The 23,999-nt window shown below is 58.9% G+C and overlaps 1 protein-coding gene across 5 annotated transcripts; it reads left to right on the forward strand.

Annotated features, from left to right (window-relative positions):
* Window positions 1–2,149: 2,149 nt before the first annotated feature.
* On the forward strand, window positions 2,150–21,214 carry MLC1 (modulator of VRAC current 1). Of its 5 annotated transcripts, XM_034985944.1 has the most exons (11): window positions 2,150–2,329; window positions 3,620–3,709; window positions 4,740–4,793; window positions 6,123–6,224; window positions 12,184–12,282; window positions 12,690–12,761; window positions 13,555–13,671; window positions 15,786–15,842; window positions 16,356–16,478; window positions 19,847–19,999; window positions 21,140–21,214. In XM_034985944.1, the coding sequence occupies exons 1-11, from the start codon at window positions 2,150–2,152 to the stop codon at window positions 21,212–21,214; spliced, it is 1,122 nt and encodes a 373-aa protein (XP_034841835.1). The 5 variants fall into 5 exon arrangements, with proteins under 5 accessions (XP_034841835.1, XP_034841836.1, XP_034841837.1 ...); XM_034985945.1 differs by lacking the exon at window positions 15,786–15,842; XM_034985946.1 differs by lacking the exon at window positions 6,123–6,224.
* Window positions 21,215–23,999: the final 2,785 nt, after the last annotated feature.

Below are 23,999 nucleotides of genomic sequence, written 5' to 3' on the forward strand. Positions count from 1 at the left end.
CACTTCCAATGGCTCACCACCTCTGGGCTCCCCTGCCATCCTGGCCAATGGCCTGCTCTGTACCCAGCGGCCGGACGCTCCTGTGCCAGAACCTTCCGGAGGGTCCGCCTCGGAGTCTGTGTTGTGTCCACAGCGGGTGGAGCCAAGGCTGTGTTCACGGCCACAGGGGCCTCGTCCCTCACGGGATGGCTACGCCCATTGTCCTCCAGCCTGGCCACCTCAGGACCTTTGCACCTGTGGCACCTCTGTTCAGCTCTCTGTGAGACCCCTCTCCTGGTGTTGCGCGTGTCTGCTCAAAACGCCTGCTTCTCATTGAGGCTGCCCTGACTCACCGACTTACTTCCCAGCACAGAGCACACAAACTCCGGTGCACCCATTAGCATGTAAACTCTGCGTGGGAAGGACTGGTCTGCACTCTGTAAACATTTGCTGAATAGCAGTGAAGATGTTAAAACATGAGTGGGATCTCAGCAGGCAGAAAAGGGAGGAAGGGCATTTTAGGAACAATAGTTGGTGGGAGAAAACAGGATTTGTTTTGCAAACTGGTATTGCCAACAGAAACAAGGAAGCACTTCTCCAGGGCCTGTGACTCCAGAGCCTCGGGGAGTTTGCTCCACCATCTCTGATTCGAGGCAGCCTGTTTGTATTTCTTCTTATAGAACAGCCTTGGGAAGGCGCGGCAATGGTGGAATCTGCTTGACTTTTTCAAACGAAAACATGAAGGGTTCAATCTGGTCAGACTGATTCCTACTAATTCAGTTATTCAGAAGACAGTCAGTAAGGGGCACCTGGGTGGCGCAGTCGGTTAAGCGTCCGACTCTTGGTTTCGGCTCAGGTCATGATCTCAGGGTCGTGGGATGGAGCCCTGCATCGGGCTCCAATAAGAAGAGGAGATTCGCCCTCCTTCTCCCTCTGCCCCTCCCTCCATCTCTCACCAAAAAACAGTCAGTGAGGAAGTTTGGGAGGTTTTCCCATCTGTTCAAAACCCCTTCTTGACTTCCCAGGTTGTGGTTTGTGAGAATTCTCATCTCTGCTTGGTGGAGAAACTAAGACAACAGAGTTCGTTATTCAAAACCGCTGCCTTGCTTAAGCTTTATGTGGATTTGCAGTTTGAGGAGCTGCTTGTTCAGGATGCTTGGATTCGAGCCATCTTGCGGCTTCCATGTGCACAAAGACTCCGTCGCGGTAACCGTCGGGGCGCAGTGTCTCCGGGCCAAGTATGCTCCCGTCCTTTGTCTTTGCTCAGGGAGCAGAACTAAGAGGCCCCGCAGGAGTGCCGGGCTGCCCACGGGAACCAGGGAGGCCCAGTTCCGAGCAGGTCAAGGGCCGCGCGCGCCGCGTGGAATGCGCAAGTGTGTGTGCGCCCTCGTGAAGGGGTCCTCGTCTGGGGCCCCAGCGCAGGGGGTCAGCCGCCGGAGAGCGTGTGTTACGAGGTCGGGAATAAGAAGCTGCTTGTTTCAAGCGCCCCGCCCCCGGTTCCGAGCTCGGGGAGGGACGCTGCCCTGCCGTGAGGCCCGCCGGGCGAGACCGGCCGGCCCGCGCGGCCCCGAGCGGAGCTGGGCCGGGGCGGGGGCGCCCGCGCTTGCACAACCGCCCCAGAACCTCTGGGCCTCATTGAAATTCGGGAAGCGGCGCTCCTCGCCCGGCGCCAGCGCGGCTCTGCCGGGCTTTTGTTCCTCTCCGAGCAGCCGCGGCTGGAAGCCCGGAGCCGGCTGAGTCCGAGCAGCGCAGACGCGGGCGCTCGGGCCGCCGCCGCCGAGGTAAGCGCGCGGGCTGCACCGCCGGCGTGTGGCCGCTTGCGCTCTGGGGCTGCGTTCGCGCCCGGATCCGAGCAGGCGGGGGGCCGGGAGCGAGGCGGCTGTGGCGGGCGCCGGGGGGCGCCGGGGCGCGTGGCCCAGGCGCCGACGCTGCTCGGCTCTGTGTTGCTGGGAGAGGACTCAGGTGCTGCTTGTTCCCTTCAGGTTCACTGCACTGGGTATGGATGGTATTTCTTTTTCCGAAGACAACTTCCGTTAACTAGACTCGTCTCAGGGTGGTCCCAAGTGAACCATTATTTCATTGCTGGTGCGTAGTGGCAGCCGAGGGGACCCCAGGCCGCAGGTGTTGCTGTCCCCGGGCCTCTGATGCCAGTGTCTACGGCCCGAGCGCCATGACGCGGGATGAGCAGTGCGGGGAGGAGCTCGGCTACGACCGGATGCCCACCCTGGAGCGGGGCAGGCCGGAGGCCGGGAGCTACGCCCCCGACGCCAAGCCCAGCGACCTTCAGCTGACCACGAGGCTGCCCCCGTGCCTCAGCCACAGGACGTGGGTCCTCTCCGTGTTGATGGGGGTGAGTAGCTCCTGGCCAGGACCAGGGCGGCATCGTCCACGGCGAGCCGGCCCTGGGAATCCACGCGGCCTGGGAGAGCGCAGCTCCGGGGCTGCTTCTGCTTCTGTTTACTTGGCGCGTGTGCTCGGGATTCAGCTCAGGAGTCTCTACCGCAGCCTCGGGGCTTCTCCGTGTTCCACCAGGCTTGGGACTGCCCAGGACCCATGCTGCCCCTCTGCGGGGTCATGGGTTGTGCCCCTGGGGGTCTGGAGTTGCGCTGCACAGATGGGAGGAGGGGCTGTGCCCTGAGGGCAGGCCTCGGGCAGACTGGAGAGTGGGTCAGGGTCTCCGAGGCGGGAAGCCGGGGCCCGCAGCAGGAGGAAGCCCCCGGGCCGAGGACGCAGGCTTGGGGTCGGGGACCTTTCCCTTCAGACGTGCCTGGGTGGGCACCTGGCCACTGAAGGAGTCATTTTGGCCCGAGAGCAGGCTCACCTGGGGCTGGGCCACTGGACACACCTCTCTCTAGGCCGGACCCCAGGGCTCTGTGTGGCCAGGGCTGAAGCTAGGATCCAGGTAGGGCCCTCCCTCCACACTGGGCTTCCCTTGAGCTGTGACCCCGTCCCACTGAGACTGGAACCCCCAGCGGCCCGGGGTGCAGAGGAAGCCCCTCCTCCCGGCCCCCGGGCCCTGGACTCTGTGCACTGGCCACAGCCACCGGTGGCCAAGGCGCGTAATGCTGCTCATCCCCGCCTCATGTGGGTGTGTCTCATGGTCTCCCTTGTTCCCCAGGCCTCCGGCCCCTGTGCTCCCAACACAGGGGGGCACACACGACCCCCGGCCCAGACCCAGAGCCTCGCCCTCGACAGTGTTCCCACATCCCAGGCCTGACGTGAGGCCTGGGCGCCCCTCACAGCCGGGAGGCCCTTGGCCCTGCAGTCATTTCCCGGCCGTCCGCTTGGATTAGCTTTGCAGAGAGCACAGGACGGAGTTGTCTCCCAGCCTCCGAGCCTGGCCCTGAGGGTGGGGATGCTAAGGCTCCTGAAATTGCACGTGTTGGGGTGAGGGTGTGTTCTGGGGAGAAGCGCCATTTCTTGCTTGAACTTTCCACAGAGGCCTCTCCCTCCCTCCCCCAAATACATGTGGAGGCCCTTAGTCTGACCCTGCGGGGGAAAGAGTGGGGGGAGTCAGGTGTGGCGGGATCTCGGTGTCCACGTTGGCATCGTTCTGTTACGTGGTAGTCAGAGGACTCGTTGAGCGCCTGATGTCCCGGCATGCCCGAGTGGTCACCTGAACTGTGTTGCTGTTTTGCAGAGCTGTCTGCTTGTGACTTCAGGGTTTTCGCTCTATTTGGGAAACGTGTTTCCCTCGGAAATGGATTACTTACGCTGTGCCGCGGGGTCGGTAAGCATCGCTCCTCGGTTGCACCTTTCAGTACCGGGATTTGAGGTTGTGCATTTGAGTTCTTTGCTCTGAGATTTGCGTGTTGCTATCACTTGCTGACTTTAGTTTCAGGTAAGATTTGATGCACGTCTGAGTCTCTCGCCACAGACTCCCGCTTGGGAAACGGCCCTTGAGTTTCCAGCAGCTGCGTGCTGCCCGTGAGCTGGCAGGGCGCCTGGTCTCTGCTCCCTTAGGACAAAGCTCCTTGAAAGAATTTGACCCATCCCCTGCTGTTCTCTCTGGAGCCTTCTAGGTGGCCCTTTGTCACCACTGGAGTGGCCCTTCTTGGGGGTCCCAGTGATGTCTGGCCCAGATGCTCCCGGGCAGCACTGACCTAGGCTGGACATTTCAGCAAAATCCTCGGTGGTGCTCTTCACCCTCCAAGTGACAGGCCGGGGAGGCAAGCCACGTGCCCCACCGGTTCCCCTCCACCCTTGCAGGCTCTGTCCCCATAGCTCGAGGGGTCTGTGGGGGTCCTGGTGCCCACAGGGGCGACACCTGGCACGGCCCACGATGCCCAGGCTGGTGCCCTTCCCTCCACCTCCCCACTGCCCTGACACCCCACGCTTGCCCTCACTCTTGCCTTCTTCCTCGTCCTCCACTTCTGTGGGGATCAGCTGCAGGGTCTCCAACAAGAACCTCCTCGGGGCTCTGGGACTCCAGAACATTTCCACTTATTCACACACAGATGCGTTTCCCTCTTGGGGTAATTCTCAAGCTAAGACAAACTCACTCTTACGCAGTCGGTAGAGGCGACAGTCCGGCTCTAAGTGCGTTCAGCCCGTTTCATCTTTTCAGAAAAATTAAAGTTTTTCCAGAATAAATCATTTTGAAAGGCATGAGACCTTCCATTGCTGGTAGCAGCCCTGTGCCTGCCGGCGGGTGGCCTCGTTTGGCCAGCAGGTCTTGGGTCATTCCGGAAGCGTAAGCACTGCAGGTAGGGACACCAGGTGGCTCGCCGCTGGCTCACGGAGCTCTGGTTTCCTTTCAGTGCCTTCCCTCAGCAATCGTGAGCTTCGCTGTTTCACGGAGAAACATCAGTGTGGTGAGTCCCAGCCTCCGTGCAGTCTCTGCAGGTGTGGGGGCCGCAGCACGGCTATGGGGGAGCCTCCGAGGGCAGGATGAGCCAGGCCGTGGGCTGGGGAAGCAGGCCAGGCCGCTGCGGGGCTGACGGGCACCCACCCGTGCGTGCGTGTGCGCGTGTGCATGTGTGAGCGCATGTATGTGCACGTACATGTGCATACATGTGGGTGTGTATGTGCATGGACATGTGTGTGAGAGCGTGTGTGTACATGTGTGCGCACACATGCGCATGTGTGAGTGTGTATGTGCATGTACATGTGTGCGCGTGCATGTGTGTATATGCATGTACATGTGTGCGTGTGTGTACGTGCATGTACACGTGTGCGCGTGTGCATGTATGTGTATGTGCATGTACGTGTGTGTATGTACATAGTGCGCATGTGTGAGTGTGTGCATGTACACGTGTGCGCGTGTGTATGTGCATGCACATGTGTGCGCATGTACATGTGTGCGCGTGTGCATGTGTACGTGTGCATGTGTATGTGCATGCACATGCGTGCACGTGTGAATGTGTGTATGTGCATGTACATGTGTGCGTGTGCGCATGTACATGTGCGCGCGTGCATGTGTGAGTGTGTATGTGCATGTACACATGTGCACGTGAGTGTATGTGCGTGTACACGTGTGTGCGTGTACACGTGTGCACGCATGCATGTGTGTGCATACTCATGTGTGCGTGCGTGTATGTGTGATTGTGTATATGCGTGTACATGTGTGCACATGTGCATGTGAGTGTGCACGTGTGCATGTGTGAGTGTATGTGCATGTACATGTGTGCGCGTGTGAATGTGCGTGAGAGCGTGTATGTGCGTGTACATGTGTGTGCACGTGTGTGTTTGCGCACACGCGCATTGAAGGGTGCACCTCTGCTGCTGGCAGCCCCCGTGCCCCCCACAACAGGGCTTCCTGTACCCTCCCCTGACCCTGAGGGGCTGCAGGGCATCCTCCCTGGCTAGTTGTGTTGTTGTTTTTAAAGTTTTATTTATTTATTTTACGGAGAGAGAGAGAGTGCAAGCATGGGAGGGTGGAGGGGCAGAGGGCGAGGGAGGATCTCAAGCAGACTCCCCGCTGAGTGTGGGGCTTGATCCCATGACCCTGAGATCACGACCTGAGCCGAAATCAAGAGTCAGATGCTCTACTACTGAACCACCCAGGCGCCCCCCCCTGCCCACTGCACATTCTTATGCGTCATATTCTTGGGATTTTTAAATTAATGACCTGGAATTTGGTTCAACGATACCTTTAATTTTTTAGTTATGCAAAAAAGAGTGACCCCTGTCTTGTTTTCCAGATCCCTAACTTTCAGATCCTGTTTGTGTCCACGTTCGCCATCACCACTACCTGCTTGATCTGGTTTGGGTGCAAACTGGTGGTGAACCCCTCAGCCATAGACGTGAGTCCCCAGGTGGGGCCGTGGGTCTTCCTGCTGCCATGGGTGCCGGGGGCTCTGGTCCCGCTGAGTCTGGGCCTGAGAGGGTGCTGTCGCTGGGTTGGAAATGTGCAGTAGTCACACGGTAGGTACACGAGCGTCCTAGCTCTGGAGTCCAGCAAGTTTTGAGAATTTTATTTATGCTTTTGAGAGTGGTCTTTGATTGTTGCATCAATTCCAGTGGATGGATTTGTCGATAACATCTTGAATGTCTTTTTTACCACGTATTTCATCAAATCTGTGATGCTGTTGATTGGATGGTACAGTCACTTTGTGTACAGTTAAGAAAAGTGGAAAAACCTTCCCATTTAAGCAATGATACCAGAAGAGAAGAGTCTCCTACGAAAGAGGACTCATCAGAGATACCTCAAAAAAACAAACAGAAAAGCCTTGTTTTATGGGAAATGTTGAACTCCTTTCTCTCAAGGTCAGGAAGAGGATGGGGTGGCCCTGAGGAAGTGTCAGCCAGGCCCCTGAGGCAGAAACATGAACACGCTCCCCTGGACTTGGGAGGGACACTCCTGTCACCATTATCTGCAGACGAGGGCATTCCCGCTGACTTTACCTTAAATTCAGTGCACGTAGCAAGGTCGCTGGGCATGAAAATCAGCGTACAACAAATGGGCCAGCAGCAGAACATTTTGGAAAAGTAATTTAAATACAGAAATCATTTTACAGAGATACGCATGAAGTTCCTGGGAATAAATCAGAAGGTTTGCGAGGCTGATCTGTCGAGAATCATAATCATAAAGTCTTACTGAGAACCAGGGCGTCTTCGTTAAATCAGTCCCACCAGGTGTGTGTGGGGGCGCCTCTCGATGCTGGCAGGACCCAGCGCGTATCGTGACCAAGGGCCAGGGACGGCAGCCCCCTGGACAGCACCTGGGGACTCACCCCATAACCAGGACTTCTTAAACAGCCGTCCCCAGAAGGCAGGGGAGCCCCCGCCGCCCGGGCCGGCCCGGACCAGCCCCACACGTGCAGACTGCAGCCCTGGATGTGGGACTTGCTGGTGCTGCTGGAGCCCGGCCAGGACAGACACAGGAGCTCATGCTGCAAGGGGAACCCCTCCCAGGGCATGTGGGGTGCTCCCGCTGTGGATCCATGGGCGAAGGAGGAAAGCACAGTGCCCCGGGTGGCTGGAGGCACTTAGCCTCGCTGCAGTCAGAGGGGGTCAAGGAAACCACAGGGAGATGCCGTCTCCAGCATCGCAGGGCAGAAGCCATGGAAGGCAGAAGGAGCCTGCCTCCCATCTGGGACGACTCTCATGCCCTTTGGAAACAGTCTGGCGTCTGCTGGTACGTTGAGGAACACACACACGGGGACTCCGTGCACAACCCCCCAACAGTGCAGACCCCAGGGAAACGTGCACACTCGGCCAGGAAGCGTGGCTCTGGCAGCCGTGGGTCTGGGGCCCAAAACCCCGAACCTAAACAGACACTTGGTGTCCATTCCCTGGACAGTGCCCCCCAATACACAGACTGGGTAGATGGAGGCGGAGAGCCCCACGCCACCCAGCCTTCTGCTCCAGCATGGCCAGTGGCTGCGACGCCGCCCGTCCTGGAGCTGGAACTCCAGTCGCTGCCCCACCCCGGCCAGCGCACAGGAATCATGGGTAACCAGGCCCTCGGGGGGCTCCTGGCACGTGAGGGTCAAGCCACAGCGCACTGCAAGTGCTGTTTGTGGTACTGAGGACACGTGCTCTAACGCCTGAACCGTCAGTGTCTGGGGATGCGTGTGTGTGTGAATACGCACTCATGCATGCACACACATACACGTGCATGCGCACACACGCACACACAAGTGCACGCACACGCAAACACGTACACACGCACATGGCACACACAGATGCACGCACACATACATGTGCATGCGCACACACGTGCATGCGCACACACGTGCACGCACACACAACACGTGCACACACAAGTCATGCACTCGCAAACACACGTGCGCACATGCACATGTTTGCACGCACAGGGCACACACACGCACGCACACACGTGTATGCATGCACACGGGCACACACAGACACACGCGGAAATAGGAAGCCACGGGAGGGACATGATGTCTGGGGCTCCCACACGCCTCATCCCTGCTGCGCCGGGCCCTGGGTGAGCACATCTTGATGTCCCCACACGGTGTACGCAGGAGAGCCCATCTGTTCCCCGCCGTCCCCCATCCAGCTCCCTGTGAGTCTGTGCCATGTCCTCAGTGGGGCACCGTCTCCCCAGCATTCTTCGGGGGTGGATCCAGGTGGCTCAGCTGCCGTGAGTGGGGCATGTCCACGTGTTTCTGCGGGGTCTCCTACTCCAAGGAGCACACTCTGCCTGTACACGCACAGGAGCGGCCCGGCTCTTGCCCTCCCTGCCTGCTCAGGCTTCTCAGATCCCACAAGCTGCCCTGCGTCTGGCATCACCAACGGTCTGCTGTGCCCCAGGGAGCACCCCAGTGGCAGCTGCTTGTTACTTCTCTTCCCTGGTCTCATCCCCGCTGCTCCTGAGCACCTGGTTCTCTGCTGACCTCCTGAGCTTCCTGCCCCGATAGCTGCCCGGTCTCGCCCTCGGCCCACTGGGAAATCGGTAAATTGAGGTTGTCCTTCTCTCCTCGAGCCCGGGACTTGCACCCTGCCCTGTCTGTCCGTGGGGCACGCTCCCCTCCCCGTCCTTCAAAGCCAAGCTCTCGGACTTCAAGAATACTTCACAACAGGTTTATCGAGTTCCTCCACAGCTGCACCTGGGATTGCATTATGATCATTTTAAGTTTATAAAATAATTTTGTGACAAGTAACATCTTTGTTATGTTAATCATCCTGGGCAAGAGCCTCCGTGGTCCCTCCATGTATTCAGGTCATCTTCTGGGTCCTTTCTTAGGGCCTCAGTGTTTTGTGTATTCTTGGTCAAGTAATCCCTACATCATTTACAGATTTTGTTGCTAGTAGGGTATCTTATTTCTTAAATGATATTTTCAGATGGATTATTGGAGTATAGAAACGGGATTGATTTAATTTTTTTCTTTATTTTGAAATATTTTAAGACTCAAAATAATTTGCACAAATAGTAGGAGAGTTCCCGTGTGCCCCTCCCCAGGTTCCCCAAGCAACAGCGTCCCACATAATCAGCCAAGAGATTGACCTTTGCTGCTGAATATTCACTTAGGTGAATGTTCAAACAGTACCAGTTTTTATTTTTTAAAGATTTTATTTATTTATTTGACAGAGAGAGAGACAGTGAGAGAGGGAACACAAGCAGGGGGAGTGGGAGAGGGAGAAGCAGGCCTCCCGCGGAGCAGAGAGCCCGATGCGGGGCTCGATCCCAGGACCCTGGGATCATGACCTGAGCCGAAGGCAGACGCTTAACGACTGAGCCAAATGGTACCAGTTTTTAAATAAGAAGGGTCTTTCATCAGTTGATTTCATGTCTGGAAACTTTGCTGAACTCTCTTATTCTTCACAGTTTTTGTGGGTTGTATGGGTTTTTCTGTGCAGGTGAGCACATCACCTGCGAGCATCCCCTCAGTCCTCCCGCCGGCTGGCTCGCTCTTTCTGTGGAGCTGTGGCAGGAAAGAGTGGGGCGTCTCTGTCTTATTCCTGTCCCCACATGAGTTGCATCCAAAGAGTCTCTGTTATAGTTTTGATGTGTAACTCTTGCCAAGTTAATAATGTTCTCTTTAAGTGCTGGTTTACCGTGAGTTTTTCCATTTTAAAAATATAAACAGGAGTTGAAGTTTAATAGTTTAATTTTGCATATGTAAGATGATCTTTCCTCGCTTAGTTTATTTATTAGATGGATAGATTTTTCTGGTGTTGAGCCTTTCTTTCCTGGAATAAACCTCCCCTGATGACAACGGTGTTTTTGTAGATATTCAGATATATAGCTGGTACTGTGTTTAGGATTTCTGCATCACCTGGTGAGATGGGCCTAGGTTTCCTTCTGCCACTGGGCCATAAAGTAAACTAGGCAGCACTGATCTCTTCCATGTTGAGGAACAACGCGATAGGGCGAACGGCTTCTTGAAGGTTGGGTAGAACTTACCTGTACAGTCTCCCCCCAGAGCTGTTGCCGAGGGAGGACGTCATTATTAGCATCGAAGTTCTGTTTCTTCTTGTGCCAAAGTTTGGCTTTTCTCTTTTGATCAAAAATTTTTCCATATCATGCAGTTTTTCAAAATTATGAGCATGTAGTAGCTTGTAAATTGCTCACTATTTTATGTGTGCTATCTATAATTTCTCGTTTTCGTTCCAGAATTCCGTTTATGTCTTTATTATAGCTACCTTATTAATCTTCGCAAAGAACGAGCTCTTCTTTGGTTTGTTCGTGGCTGCCATTCTGTTTACTGGTGGCCGTCATTCCCGTGTCTCCAGGGCTGCTTCTGGGTCGGCTGGCGGGGGGCTCGGTGTGCTGTGTCCGTGGTGAGCTGGCAGCCCAGATTAGCTGCATCTCCGGCTTAGCTGCATCCCAGATTTGACACGTAGCATTTCATCCTTGTTTGGTTCTAGGTGTTTGCACGTTTCCTGCTTTGCCCCTCCAGACCCACTTCCCACGCACTGCCTCCCTGTCTGTGCCAGGGAGGTGGCATGTGTGCCTGTGAGAGAGGGAGACAGGACGTTAGCAAGTGGTTAGTGTGTCCGAGCCCTCCGCAGTGTGGTGGGATGGGGGCTGGGTCCCTCTCACGGCCACTCCCTCCCTCCCAGGTACTCACTGGTCGCACCACCCTGGTAGGTTTCCCGTGGTTCCGGCTCCTCTGGTTGAACTTCCTCCAGTCCCTCCTCGTGGCTGTCCCTGGGCTTCTTGCCAGGAACCTGATGAAACAGTCCATGGGATTATTTTTTAAAGTCTTCCATTTGTTGATGTTTTCTGATGTTACTGTTATGGTCAGAACGCGCAAGCCTGTAGTGTAGTTTCTTTGGAATTTACCAAGCTTTATTTTGTGGCTTAATAGATGGTCTGTTTTTTGTTAGCGTTCCACCAAATACTATAAAAGAACAAACGTTCTCTTTTATTTTGCATGTAGGGTTCTGTAGATCAAACATATTAATTTCATCTGATTTTAAACGTAGGTTTTTATTATCACTCAGGTGTGCTGAGGCCTGCGACCAGGAGACAGCCGCCATCGGGAAGATAGCTTATCACTCACAGCCCCCAGGAGGAGGGGGCACGCCGTGCCCAGGCTGGGGGCCGCTGGGGGAAGCACCAGCAGGCAGAGCGGGAGGGGGACGAGGGCAGGAGCCATTCCTGTGGTTTCCGCAGGAAGGAACGGACAAGGCAGGTGAACAGGCTTAGGACTGGCCTGCGTGAATACCGACCACGGGTTCCCGGGCTCCCCTGGTTGTCGGGCACCTGCCCTGGGTGGTGGGAGCAGGTGAGGGAGGCGCCGAGGGTGGGAGCCCCACAGAGGGGGTGGTGGGCCGGGGCTCTGGGTCGGCTGGTTTGCATACCCTACAGTTAAATTAACTTTTTTTTTTCTTTCTTTTAGCATTTTGTTCTATGGTTATTAACAGAGGTATAGATTTCTATAATTGCCAACACAATCAAGATATGGGACAGTTCTACCACCCCCAAGGCCCCGGTCTCTTCAGTTTTTGGCAATTATACATAGAGCTGTGTAAAGGCTCGCTGATATGAACTTAAGTTTTGTATCTTTAAATACCCAGGAGGGGCAAACCACTAAGGAAGGTTTAGATCAGGGATCAGCAGACTACAGCTCAATGGCCAAAGCCAGCCTTTGGGCTAAGAATGGTTTAGAGAGAGAGACTCAGAGTCAGAGGGGGTGTGAGGCCCCCGGGCCTAGCATCTGGCCTTTGACAGGAAAAGCTGCCTGGAGCTTTGAACAGACTTCTAAACCTGTCCGCGGGATTGTCTACATTTACAGAATAAAAGTGAAAAGAGCCTGTTTCATAGACATATGTGTTCTCTTTTGGCAGATAAATTTTAATCTGATTCTGCTCCTTCTGTTGGAGCTTTTCATGGCGGCCACGGTGATCATCTCAGCACGATCGAGCGAGATGCTCTGTAAGCAGAAGGTGGGTCCAGCCCTGCGCTGCGCAGGGCACACGCCTGGCTCCCCAGAGCACGGGTCCGTGGGAGGGTAGGCTGCCCCAGGACGCCCCATGCAGCCCCACATCTCCAGGGAGTCACGAGGCTCATGGCCTCAGGGAGGCAAAGTGGAAGATGCAACACGACCTCCCCATCGTGTGATTCTGGTCCAGAGCCCAGCGTTTCCCGTGGAGAGACCAAGTCCGCTGAGCAGGTCACCTTGAGCACCAGGACTGCAGCGGTTAATCCCGTTTTCACAGGCAGGGAGAACACCTGAACTCAGAGCACAGCCAGCCGGTGCCGAGAGCAGGGGCGGCAGCTCACCTGGGGTGCACCCCCCGCCCCCCCGCAGCACCTGCGAAGTCACCAGACCAAACGTGTTGTTTCCTTTCAGGGTCCCATGCTGGAGAGCACCAACATTCTGTATGAAGTGGCATTTCCTGCCCGGGTCCTGAAGTCCTACTCAGTAAGATAATCTTTCCTCTCTGCCTGTTGTTTTCCTTTACGTGGGGGAGGTCCGTGATGACACAGCGTCCTGAGTGACCCTGTGTCCCCAGGGAGTCCTTAAGTTCACCCTCTTCCTGCCAGGAGGGTCCTGGTTGGAAGGGTAGGTGACGTGGCCACCCTCTCTGCTTGCCTGTGTTCCCAGACTTGTTCTGATAACCCCCCGCTCTGAGCGTGGCGTTCCTCGTTTCTGCTTTGGCTCTGGAGCTTCTGGCTGGGGTTTGGAACCGTGTCCCCAGACACGTACAAGTTTCCTTCTCGCGTCGCTTAGCGACCCTGCATCTGCTGCAGGTGCTGGCCGTAAAGTCTGTGTTGACTGGGTCAGCGGTTGGCCCCGCGGGCTGTGTCTTCCTGCCCCGACGCTCAGCTCCCCTTGTGTTTGGGGGCGCTTCTGTCAGCAGCCCGGGGCTGCCACCCTCTGTGTGGCCTCGTGGACGCAGATCCTCACGTGGGGCCTGCGTCACCGCACTGCCACGTTTATACTGAGTTTTGCCACCTCTCTGTTTTCTGGCTTCTTTGCCTTCTGCCGCCTTTCCCGCCTGTCTTTGAATTGGTGGGAGCGTCGTCCCTCCTTCTGCTTTTTTCCTTTTCCCACTAATTTTGAATTGGAAACTAGGCATTTTTCGATGTTCTCTTAGAGGTTATCATCAGCATTTCAACATGCTGGCTCCTTTGCCCTCTTCACGCCCCCTGTCCACCTGCCGCACATGACACACTTTCCCTGGGTGACCCCGCCTGTGTGCTTTGCCCCCCAGGTCATCGAGGTGATTGCCGGTGTCTCTGCCGTCCTGGGTGGGGTCATCGCTCTGAACGTGGATGACGCTGTCTCGGGGCCGCACCTCTCAGTGACGTTCTTTTGGATCTTAGTGGCCGTGAGTACACCCTGGGGGCCTCATTGTCTGATGAGCAATTCTGTCGTCGCTTACCGAAGTTAACGTTGCTCAGTGTTGAACTGAAATGCCCAGCGCTTCCCATTCATGGCCACAGGCAGCCTTGGCAGGTGTGGGCTCCTCACCACCACGTGGAACAGTTGAGATCGACCCTGCACGCCCGCAGTCGCACCGTCATGTGACAGGCCCCGTGCTCCCAGGCGTGGTCACCCCAGGGCTGCTCAGCGCGTCCCTGCAGGAGGGGCTGGTTTGTCCCACGCTGCTGTCCAGGGCCATCCCGTGTGAGCGGACAGGACGCAGTGAGCATCCCTGGCCTTGTCCTCGTGCTCCCCGACGGCCTGTGCATTCAACCGCAGGAAGGCCGGGACTGGTGTCTCCTCCAGACGCCGGGGCTGGACTCCTGCTGCGTCCCAGGGCTCAGAGCAACACCGTGGGCACCTGTGCCCAACCTCGCCGAGCCCTGGGAACCAGCTGCCGTGCCCCCCGAGGACTGGAGCCTGGGGGGAGAGAGGACATGGCTGGAGCCACGCACCTGGCCACTGGCTGCTACTGCATAGTGGGGCTTGCGGAGAAGAGAGCGTGCCTCGGGTCTGCCCGCGCCTGCGAGCACAGCTGCGTGTGTAACCTGGGAGGACCCGGGATTACAGCCTCGGGCTACTGAGCATAGAGACCTAACACTCCCCTAACTGTGGTGGAGAAGAGACTCGCCTGAGCAGCCCCGTTGACATGCTTGGTGACCACACATCACAGAGGACGTGGCTGTCGCCCCCAGACCGGCCTCCCTGGGCCTTCTCCCCAGCTGTGGAAGAACTGGCCAGGGGCGGGGGGGGGGGGCGCGTGGAGAGGAAAGGATCCAGGGGTGGTCTGGGAATGGGAGAGGCCAGTCATAGACCAGGCAGGGGCCCAGGGCTTGGGGCCTGGCTGAGAGCCTGTCCCTGCAGCATCCCTGGGCGGGCTGTGTGTGTGGTCTCCTGCCAGGCCGGGGCCTGGGGCTGGAGGAGCCATCCAGCAAATCTGAGCCCCGCTCTTGGCTTGTTGGGGCCACCGAGTCTCTTCCTAACTGTCCGCTCCGCACCCACAGTGCCCCCTGCTTCCAGCCAGAGAGCTTGTTGGAACACCTTCGCCCCTACGCTCCTTAGAGGAGCAGGCTGGTGGCCCGGCCCACCCACCCCTGCAGCCATGCCCACACCCCGGCCCCACGGGGCTCCCCTGTCGTGCCCATGCCGGCACCCTCAGAGTGCTGCTCCCCTCTCAGTCCTCCTGCGGCGGAGCCTACCGTGTCCCGCTCAGCCTCAGCCCGAGCCCTCCCAGCGTCCAGGGGTCCGAGCCGCTCCCACGCAGGGCATGGCTGTTTCCTGTGTGGGCACGTGGCTGGGCAAGTAGAGCTTGGACACACTTGGGGCCGCGGGTTCAGCGGGCTGAGCGGGCCGGCACCGGGCTCCTCGGGAAGGACGCGTCCTGCCGTGCTTCCCTGTTCTGGGATTGCGTGACCGGGATTGCGTGAGAGTAAACCAGTCCCGTCCAGTAAGACGCAGCAGACCTGTATCAGCTGCAAAGGGGCAGGGGTGCTGTGCAGTGGGGCAGGGTCAGCGTGGTGGCTGGTCCCGGGGCTCCCTGAGTCGACCCGGCCGAGGCCACTCTGCAGCCCGCTGCTGTGCTCTTCAGAAACCCCCGCGTCGGCCGGAGGACGAGGGTCTCTGGTCAAGGAGACTCTAAACGCAAAGCAGGGTCACTGATTGCGTCCCGAGCCGGGAACAAAGAGCGCCTATGACAATCGGGGGGCTCTGGACACGGGCCGCACTGTGGAATCCGTGTGAAAGTTCCCCGGTGGGTGCTGGTTGAGGGGTCCCGGAGAACGCCTCCGTCTCAGCCGGCGCGCGCACAGCTGCGGAGGGCAGGCGGCCCGTCTCGGCCGGTGGAGCGATCCTGGGGCGGCTCCTCCAGCTTCTCTGCAGCCTCGGGGAGGCCACCCCGCTTCCGCCCGACCCGGCCTGGCCCCGCCAGCCCCGAGGATGCCGCCCCTCGAAAGAGGAGAGCCCGTGTGGGAGCCGACCTCCTCAGCCATCCCCTCTGAGGCGTGTTTTCTTTCCTCCTAGTGTTTTCCGAGTGCCATTGCCAGTCACGTCACAGCCGAGTGTCCCAGCAAGTGCCTGGTGAGTGAGGCCCTGTCCCCAGGTGCCCGGCCCCCTTCCCGGCTGCCACGTGACGGGCTCGCGCCCCCGGCCACAGCCGTTAAACGAGGGCGGACTGCCTGTGGAAACAGGTGGAGAGTCAGGGGAGTCCTGGGACGCAGCAAAGGGAGGGGGACGCGGCCCGCCAGCCTCAGCCTGCGTCCCCGCGTCAGGGACAGCTGCTCAGTCAGCCCGATCGCCCTGCATTCGTACTCTGTAGCACCCATGTGCCGTGTGCCCTGGAGCAGCCGGCATCATTGTCTGACGGGCGCGGGGTTTGGCGAGGGCGCGGGGAGAGGCCATCTGCGCGCGTCACCCTCCCCACGGAGGGGATGCTTGTGTAGAAGTTGGGGAACTCGCGGGACACAAGCCGCGCCTGGGGTTCACGGGAGCCTCAGGCAGAACCCAGACGCAGATGTGGAGCGGCGGCGGTGAGGCCGCGGCTGCCAGGCCCGGTGGGCCAGCTGGAACGGAGCTCGCGTCTGCTTCCATCAGGTGGAGGTGCTGATCGCCATCTGCAGCCTCACGTCCCCGCTGCTGTTCACTGCCTCTGGGTACCTGTCATTCAGCATCATGAGAATCCTGGAGCTCTTCAAAGATTACCCGCCGGCCATCGAGGTATGTGTCCTGGGAACTCCGTGCGGACGTGGTGTCGCTGCCCGGGGGAGGAGTCGCCCAGGACGGGTGGCCTGGCCGAGCGTCCGACCTGCCGGAGCCGCTCCCGCCTGCGGCCTCAGCTGCACCTCACTCCTTCCCTCTGACAGCCAGGGGTCTGTGCTCCGCTCTCTTGCCCGTGCCGCCCCAGCCCTGCTCCGCGCAGGCTGCCTCTTTTTCTAAGCGTGGGCTATTCTGCCCGGTCTCACAGCCCGCCTGGACACCCTTCCTCTCGGTGCTCGTGGGGCCTCCAGGCTCGCTGTAGAATCCACTCTTTATCTAGGCGTATGACAACCTTGCTGGGATTTCTGTTGGAATCCTGTTAGGTTTATAGATAAATTTGAGGAGAATTGAGAGCCTTTTCACATATGAACACGCCTATAACTAGGACTTTTCTAGAGTCTCTCCGCGGGCTCAGACACGGCACTAGGCTTATCGCTTAGATACCTTGCCTTGTTACCCGTATGTGTGGTATTTGCTCCCAAATGTTTATCATGAGAAGTTTCAAATATACAGAAAAACGGAAAGAATCCTGCAGTAAACACCAAGATTCCCCAGCAGTTTACGTGTCGTTTGTACACGCGTGTTTACACTGACGGCTGGGAGCACACACGCGTGTCGCTTCTGGAAAGCCTCTGAAAGGCAGTGGCAGGTGTCCGACCACGGGACCCTTCCCCGTAAACACTTCAGCGTTTCCCAGGGGGCTGCTTCCGCTCCCCACAGCCCCACGCAGCGTCGCCTTCAGCCGTGCGCGCGGACCGTCCCAAGGGCGTGCCTCACGGCCGAAGCTTTGGGAGCAGGGCCCAGCCGAGGGCCACAACTTGCCCTCAAGTCTCTCGACTCTGCACAGTCCCCGCCTCTTCCCCCATGACACTGACGTTTTGGGGTCCAGGCCACGTGTCTGGGAGAAGGTCCCACGTGTGGATCTGTTTCCCGTGGTGCCAGTGGGAGCGGGGTCAGGACCACGTGTGGTCACCTCCCGCCTGGTTTGGCAGCAGCTGCCGGCGTGCTGGGGGGGAGGGGGCTCTCGCAGGAAGGAAATGACCGTGACGGCCGTGTGACCTGCAGATGCCGCGTCCCAGCACCTCGCATGGGCTTGGCCCTGGCGGCTGGCCTTGCCCGAGCCGCTGTTTTACACTGAGGGGTGAAGAAAGGTGACGGATGCCTGGCTCTCGTGTCCCGCGTCCCCGATGAGCTGGCATGCGGTGTGACCGGTGGTGCCCTTTCCTTCTGAGCACCACCGAGGACACACGGGCTTTCATTATTTGAACGGTGCTGCAGCCATTTTTCTCCGGTGCCCAAGCTAGCCCAGCCATGGCCAGAGGGAGCCCCTGCTCGCAGTCACCTCGTCCTGCCCCCTGCTCCTGGCGATCCCAGGCCCCGTCAGAGGGGACCGGACACACAAGTCAGGACCTGGGGGCTCTGTGCGCTCATTCATGCTGGGGCATCATTGCTTCTAAGCCTCTTCAGTGGACAGAGCTGAGAAATCTAGATTTTAAAGATCCTGAATTCAAAATGTATGTACTTGGGTTTTGTTAACTTGTGTTATTTTATATTTGTATCCCTTTTCTCTTTCTCCAAAAATCTTGTTTCCTGATAACGTTGAACGTGTTTACTGTTTTATCTTATAATGCACGTAAAATGTTCGCAAGCCCATCACCAGGGCCACCAGCGGCAGCACCCCTGCCGAGAAAGTCTGCAGCCTCCTCGGACCCCACTCAGGAGGTGGCCTCGCTTGCTCGATAGAGTAACCCCTTCTCTGGGCGTGGCTGTGTGTTGGAAAAGTGCTCAAATGTAACCTTTTCTGTCTGTACCACCCAGGCTGGGAGCCCTCCCGTGTCTTCATGACGCGTGCGCACGATGACGTCGGGGCGGGGATGGGCCGCTCCCAGCCATCTGCTGAGAGGAACAGCTCAAGGCTCACGGGAGGTTTTGGGTCTGTGCGGTGCGTCGTTAGGACGTGAGCTCGGAGAGGGACTGCCGGTCAGACGGTGGACACGACTGTAGTTCTGTTAGATGGTGACGAGTCCCCCTCACAGGAGGTCCCGTGTTCCCGCCCAGCGCTGGCCTCGTCCACAGCCTGGCACGGAGGCTTGCCACACGGTTTTGTCATGCGGGCAAGGCCGCGCACCCAGTGTGGCTGCCGTGGCGTCTCTCTGGACACGAGTGGCCGTGGACTGCGCCTGGCGGTGCTGACCCCTCGTTCCCGGTGGACTCGCTTCTGTGCCCTGCCCACTTTCCAGGGGCTTGGAGCTCGACCAGGATTTGGGAGGCCTCCGCGGGGCAGCTGTGATTTTTGTCCCGAGGAAGTTTCTGTTTGTTTATGTCGTTAAGTTTGTCAGTATCTTGCTTGATTGCTTCTGGATTTTCCCTGGCGATGGGAAAGGCTAGTGCTTGTGTCCGGCAGGAGTTTGCCCCAGAGCACGAGGCAGCCGGCCTTTCCGTTGACTGGAACGCCCACCTCCTCCGCCCCCGTCTGAGATGCTGCCCTGATGACAGCTGAGCTTCTGTCCCTGTCGGGGCCCATTTCTGCGCCCGACGTCTCTCACGTAGTCTGGTGCCGCCCTGTTCTGGTCGTGGACGTTTGCCGGCCGGCTTCACCAGCTGGCCACTGCTTGCCCAATTACCCGTCACTGCTTCTCAGGGCTACCTCACTTTTGTTGCATGTTTGTTTTTCTGTGTACGTTTTCAGGTTGCCTGGTGGCAGAAAGCACTTTTTTCCTTAAACTGGGCTTGTGGTTAAATTTGTACCTTAACTTGAGGAGAGCTCTTTCCACAGTGACGCTGTACGGAGCTGGAGTTTTGTGTTAACATTTGGTTGCTTTGTGTCTCAGCCGAAGGGGAGGGGGCTCCGCCTGCTTTCCCATCACCCCCGCGGGTGCCAGGCACTCCCCAGACGCCTTCCCTCCAGCAGCCACCAGCCTCCGCTTCGGGAGAATCTGCTGCTGCCGTCCGCGTGCTTCTGCCCAGGGGCCGCGGGGCAGACTGCTCACACGCGCCTGGTCGCTTCACCCCACGTGGACACCCTCTGTCACCACACGGGGCTCTGTTGGTGGTTGTTTCGGGCCGTTTTCATGTCATCTGTTAAACCCAGGACAACAGAACTTAGAGCAGAATCGATTTTCTCCACTCCCTCGACTACGAGCGGACGTGCGCGTAGCCGGCATCGATTCACACAACTCAGCCGAGTTCTCTCGGAAGGCTGCGGGGCCCGGGGCGCTGCCTGCGTCGCGTCCCTTCGCGTCCCTTGGCTGGAGGGCGCGGCCCGTCCCACGCGGCCCGGCGGCTGAAGGCCCGGCAGGCTGCCCGGCTCACCACCCGTTTCTCGCCAGCAGTCCTACGACGTGCTCCCTCTGCTGCTCATGCTGGAGCTGCTGCTGCAGGCCAGTCTTAACACTGGCACGGTCATCCAGTGTGTACGCTTCAAGCTGGGCGCGTCCTGGGACGCCACGCAGACCGGCCGGCAGGAGCGCCCGGTGGGGGAGGTGAGTGGCCTTGGGCGCCCTGACCGCCCTGCGCTGGCGGGGTGGCCCCACATACAGATCCACCCCTGAAAGGATTATGGACCGAATGCCTTCAGTTTCACTCCTACAGACGTGGACAAGAAGTTGCTCAGGACCCACACAGGCCACAGAAGTTCCTTCCCTGGCCCCTCTCGGTGGGGGGGGGGGGCCCCACCCAGCCCTCTACAGGTGTGGCATCAGTGACCTCTGGTCAGCCTGTCTGTCGGGCTCAAGGCCACCTGGACCGTACTCTGCCCCCCACAGCTGGAAGGCTGGGGGTCAGTGTGCTCCCCATGAGCTGCCCCCCAGAGGTGTTCACAACTGTGGACTAGGGAGGCCCCGGTGCTGCAGGGTCCTCCAGGGCCTTTGTGCGAGCGCGACCCTGCTCCCGCCATCGGCCCTTGCTCAGCAACCCCGGCCTCTCCATCCTGTCCCGTGCCTGCCTTCCTTCCCTGAGATCTGCAGACGGTGTCCTCTCCTTGTTTTTACCGGTGACGGCTGGTCTCCCGCGGGTTGGCGTTGCCCCCAGGCCCTGGAACAGACCCACCTGGTTCTGGGTGGGGACAGCAACGCGCTGAGTCTGGTGAATGAGACCTCCCTCCGGGTTCCAGAAGAGCAGGTCCAGAGGCTCAGGGCCCAGCAGCTGGCCTCCCCGTTCCTGTATGGGGACCTCAGCCTCAAGCCTTCTCCTTCCCTGGCTGACAGGCCCCCTCTGTGTGGGGGCGCTGGTCCCCTGCCCCCAGGAAGAGCTTGGAGGCCCTCACCCCGCCCCGTGGTGTCTATCCTTGCCCCGTCAGGGAGTATTTATTGGGCACCTGCTGTATGCAGATGCTTCTCTGTCTGCTGCTGGGATGCAGCCCCCATGTCCTCAGCGGTCAGGCAGAGGCTCGTGGTGGCCCCCCGACCCACCCCAGAGCCCACCCCTGTCCAGGCTGCATTCCTGGGGGGACGTGGGTGGCAGAGGGTCAGGGACGTCCGTGTGCCCCCTCCCAGGAGTCCAGGGCTGTTTCCTGTGCTGTCACAGGCTGAGAAAAGCTCTCAAGGTAACAGGTTCCCGCCTGCCTGCTGCCGCGGGGTGGGGGTGGGGGCAGGAGAAATGACACTCTGCCTGTTTGGCCACAGGTGTCCAGAAGCCCCCTGAAGGAGTTCGACAAGGAGAAAGCGTGGAGGGCTGTCGTGGTGCAGATGGCCCAGTGAGCGTGGGGCAGGGAGACCGAGGCAGAAGCAGGGCCCGGCCTGGCTACCACCGTCCAACCAGGCCAGGCTGCAAGGTGGCGTTTTCATAGAGTAGTTTAATTCTGCCTACCACCAGTCTGTCGGTTCCTGGCTCCCGAGGCACCACCTCGCAAGCAGTGGGGCCTGCAGGTGAGGCCGGGCTCGTGTGGAACCAGACCCTCTCGGGCTGATACGTGGGCTCGGATGTGCGGACAGCCCCCTTCTGCTCCTCCGGCCCCTGGCCGGCTTCCCTGGCCTGTTCCCGTTGAGCAGACCGCGTATGTGCTGTGCGCAGCCCCACACAGGTCTTACGGGGTTTCTCTCCTGAGATGCGCCTGGACCAGAGCCCAGCACTGCTTCTGACGAGAGAGCACAGCTGTATGTTCCTGTCGTGTCCCCGCAGCCAGGGGGCCCCTCGCCCCAGGGCTGTGGGCACACGGCAGCCCCACACCCACAGCTGTCCCTCTGTGAAGCCCACGTGCCCAGATGCCTGCCCTCTCTCTGTACCTGACCCGGTCATTCCGGAAGGACCCTGCCTGCTCCGTGGCGCTGGTGCCTGTCCTGCCCGGTGTGCAGAGACCCACGTCAGCACTGGCCGTCTGCACTTGCACCAGGGGCTTTCTACACTAGGCGTGGCCCTAGCCACTGCTATAGCTCAGTGTTCTTTGTGGTGGGGCCACGTCCAAGGCTTGGAAAAGCTGGGCTCCATTTCCCGGTCCCATTGGCCTTGGTGATGCGGGTGCGGTGGGTCCCTCCCTCCTGTCATGGGTTCTGCCTCCACTCCCATTACCATGTTCAAGATACCAGACGGATGCCCCTGGAACCCTCACAGGGTCGTCTCCATGCAGGCTCCAGCCCAGTCCATTTCCTAACCTTACTCACCTGAGGTCAGGCCCAGGCCGGGGGTCTCCTCCCGTCTGTCACTGCCCCCGCCCAACAGCAGAGACAGGGTGGGTGTGAGAATAACATCTGCTTTAGTTAAAGTCATGGCCCAAAATTAGTTTGTGTGCCATCTCCTCGTCCCCGAGTATACCCGAATTTCGGGAAGCACAGTTAGCTTTTCCCAATTGATACGGGCGCTGATAAATCCCCAGTGAGCTGGGAGCACCTTCTGAAAGTGTTCCAGGAACTGTCTTGGGGCCGTGCTTTCATTCACAAGGCTACCCACCTCTTCTCCCCGTAGAAGGAGCGGGCAGCGCTCTGCGCTGCTGAAAGGTGCCGACATTTGCTCTTTGCTGAGCTGAGGTAGCCCATTAGTGAGGGCTGCCTGGGGCTGGCTGGGTGTAGACCTAGGTGTGGATTCCAGGGTCCTCCCTGGTTTCTCATTTCTGAGCCCAAGTGACTGGCTGCCCGTATTCACGAGCACTCATGACGAGCTGGGTCATTTTGAAACAGGAGGGAAGCAGGTGAGACACAGGAGAGGGGGACTGTCCTCCGAATGGCAGCGATAGCCTGTTCACGCACATGTGCGCGCCCCTTGCCGCAGTCCAGGTCCCCTCCCCTTCCTGCGGCCTCCACGCTGGGAGGCCAGGGGGATCTGCTCAGCAGCCTGGGACAGGAGCCAGAGAAGTAGCGTAGGCCATGCTGATGTCCTGGGGACAGAAAGTCTGAGTCTTAGAGACGGAATTAGACGCCTGGGGGCTTAGCACCGGCTTGTACTTTATTTCTGAGAGCTTGAGAAACCCAGGCAAGTGGGGTTTTAGACATTTATAATTCTGTCTGTCCACTTTCACTTTCGTCTGATGTTGTTTAGTATCTCCTGCGCAATAAACGCTAACATGTAAATGCGGCCTCTTTCATTTTGGGTCTCTCAGGGATCTCTTTGCCCAGGTTCTGAAAAAGAGAGGTAAAGCACAGGAGGGCTGGTGGAGGTGAGGGCCATCCTTTATTTTGTGATTTATGTGAGGCCACGTGGAGGTGGGGACTGGTGAGCGCTTGCTAGTGAAGACTGGAAAGGGGCATAAAGACCCCTCCCTGCCCAGGGGAACTGCCCCGTCCCCCCCCACAGCTAATGCAGAGTGAGAGCAGAACCTCACTTTTGGGTTATCTTGGGAAGTTAAATGCAAAATAAAGATGATTTAAAACCAAATAAAGATAATAGGTTTCCGAAATTTACTGGGAGCAAAGACATTAATAGGATGGGTGGGTCTTTCCCACACTCCCCTCCCTCCACAAAGAGGCAGGGAGGAAGAAGGACGCAAAGGGCTCAGGGACTTTGGCTGGCGTGGGACCCTGGGTGCACCTGGAACTCGCGGGGTGCTGGCACAGGCCCCCATGAAGGACCCCGGAGACACCAAGGCCACGTCGGGTTCCTCCGTGGGACGGTAAAGCTGCCCCGCTCGCCCCGATGGCCCACGGCCCACGAGGGGACACCCAGTGCACAGCTCCCGCCTGGCATCACCACCCCGGGGACTGCGCTCTCCGTCTCTGCTCCCCTAGCCCGGCGCTGGGAGGCACCAGGAGTGAGGGTCGGAGGGAGGCCCGGGGTGGGGTCGGGGCCGATTGTGACTCTTGGCTCTTTATGACTTGGGGGCCTCTGACTGCCAGGGTGGGTCTGTGTGGCCCCCAACAGCCCTGGGCCTGGTGACCGCGTGACCCCGGGCGGAGGCGACGCGCCCACTCCTTCCCGAGGACGCCATGGCCCAGCGCCCCGGCCCCCGCGCCTCGGACGGCGGCCCCGGCCCCGGGCCCAGCGCTGCCACCACCGACGGCGGCCCCCGGGGATCCGCGCCCCACGCGCGCCGCCGGCCCCGCCGCAGCCGCTCCC

Source organism: Mirounga leonina, unplaced genomic scaffold (assembly GCF_011800145.1).
Source record: "Mirounga leonina isolate KUSES-001 unplaced genomic scaffold, KU_Mleo_1.0 Mir_375, whole genome shotgun sequence".
In the NCBI taxonomy this organism is placed as follows: Eukaryota; Metazoa; Chordata; class Mammalia; order Carnivora; family Phocidae; genus Mirounga; species Mirounga leonina.

Coding starts and splice junctions, on each gene's coding strand:
- MLC1 (XM_034985944.1), top strand. CDS start 2,150: ATGACGCGGGATGAGCAGTGCGGGGAGGAGCTCGGCTACGACCGGATG. Junction 2,330..3,619: donor TCCTCTCCGTGTTGATGGGG/GTGAGTAGCTCC, acceptor GCTGTTTTGCAG/AGCTGTCTGCTTGTGACTTC. Junction 20,000..21,139: donor AGGAGCGCCCGGTGGGGGAG/GTGAGTGGCCTT, acceptor GTTTGGCCACAG/GTGTCCAGAAGCCCCCTGAA.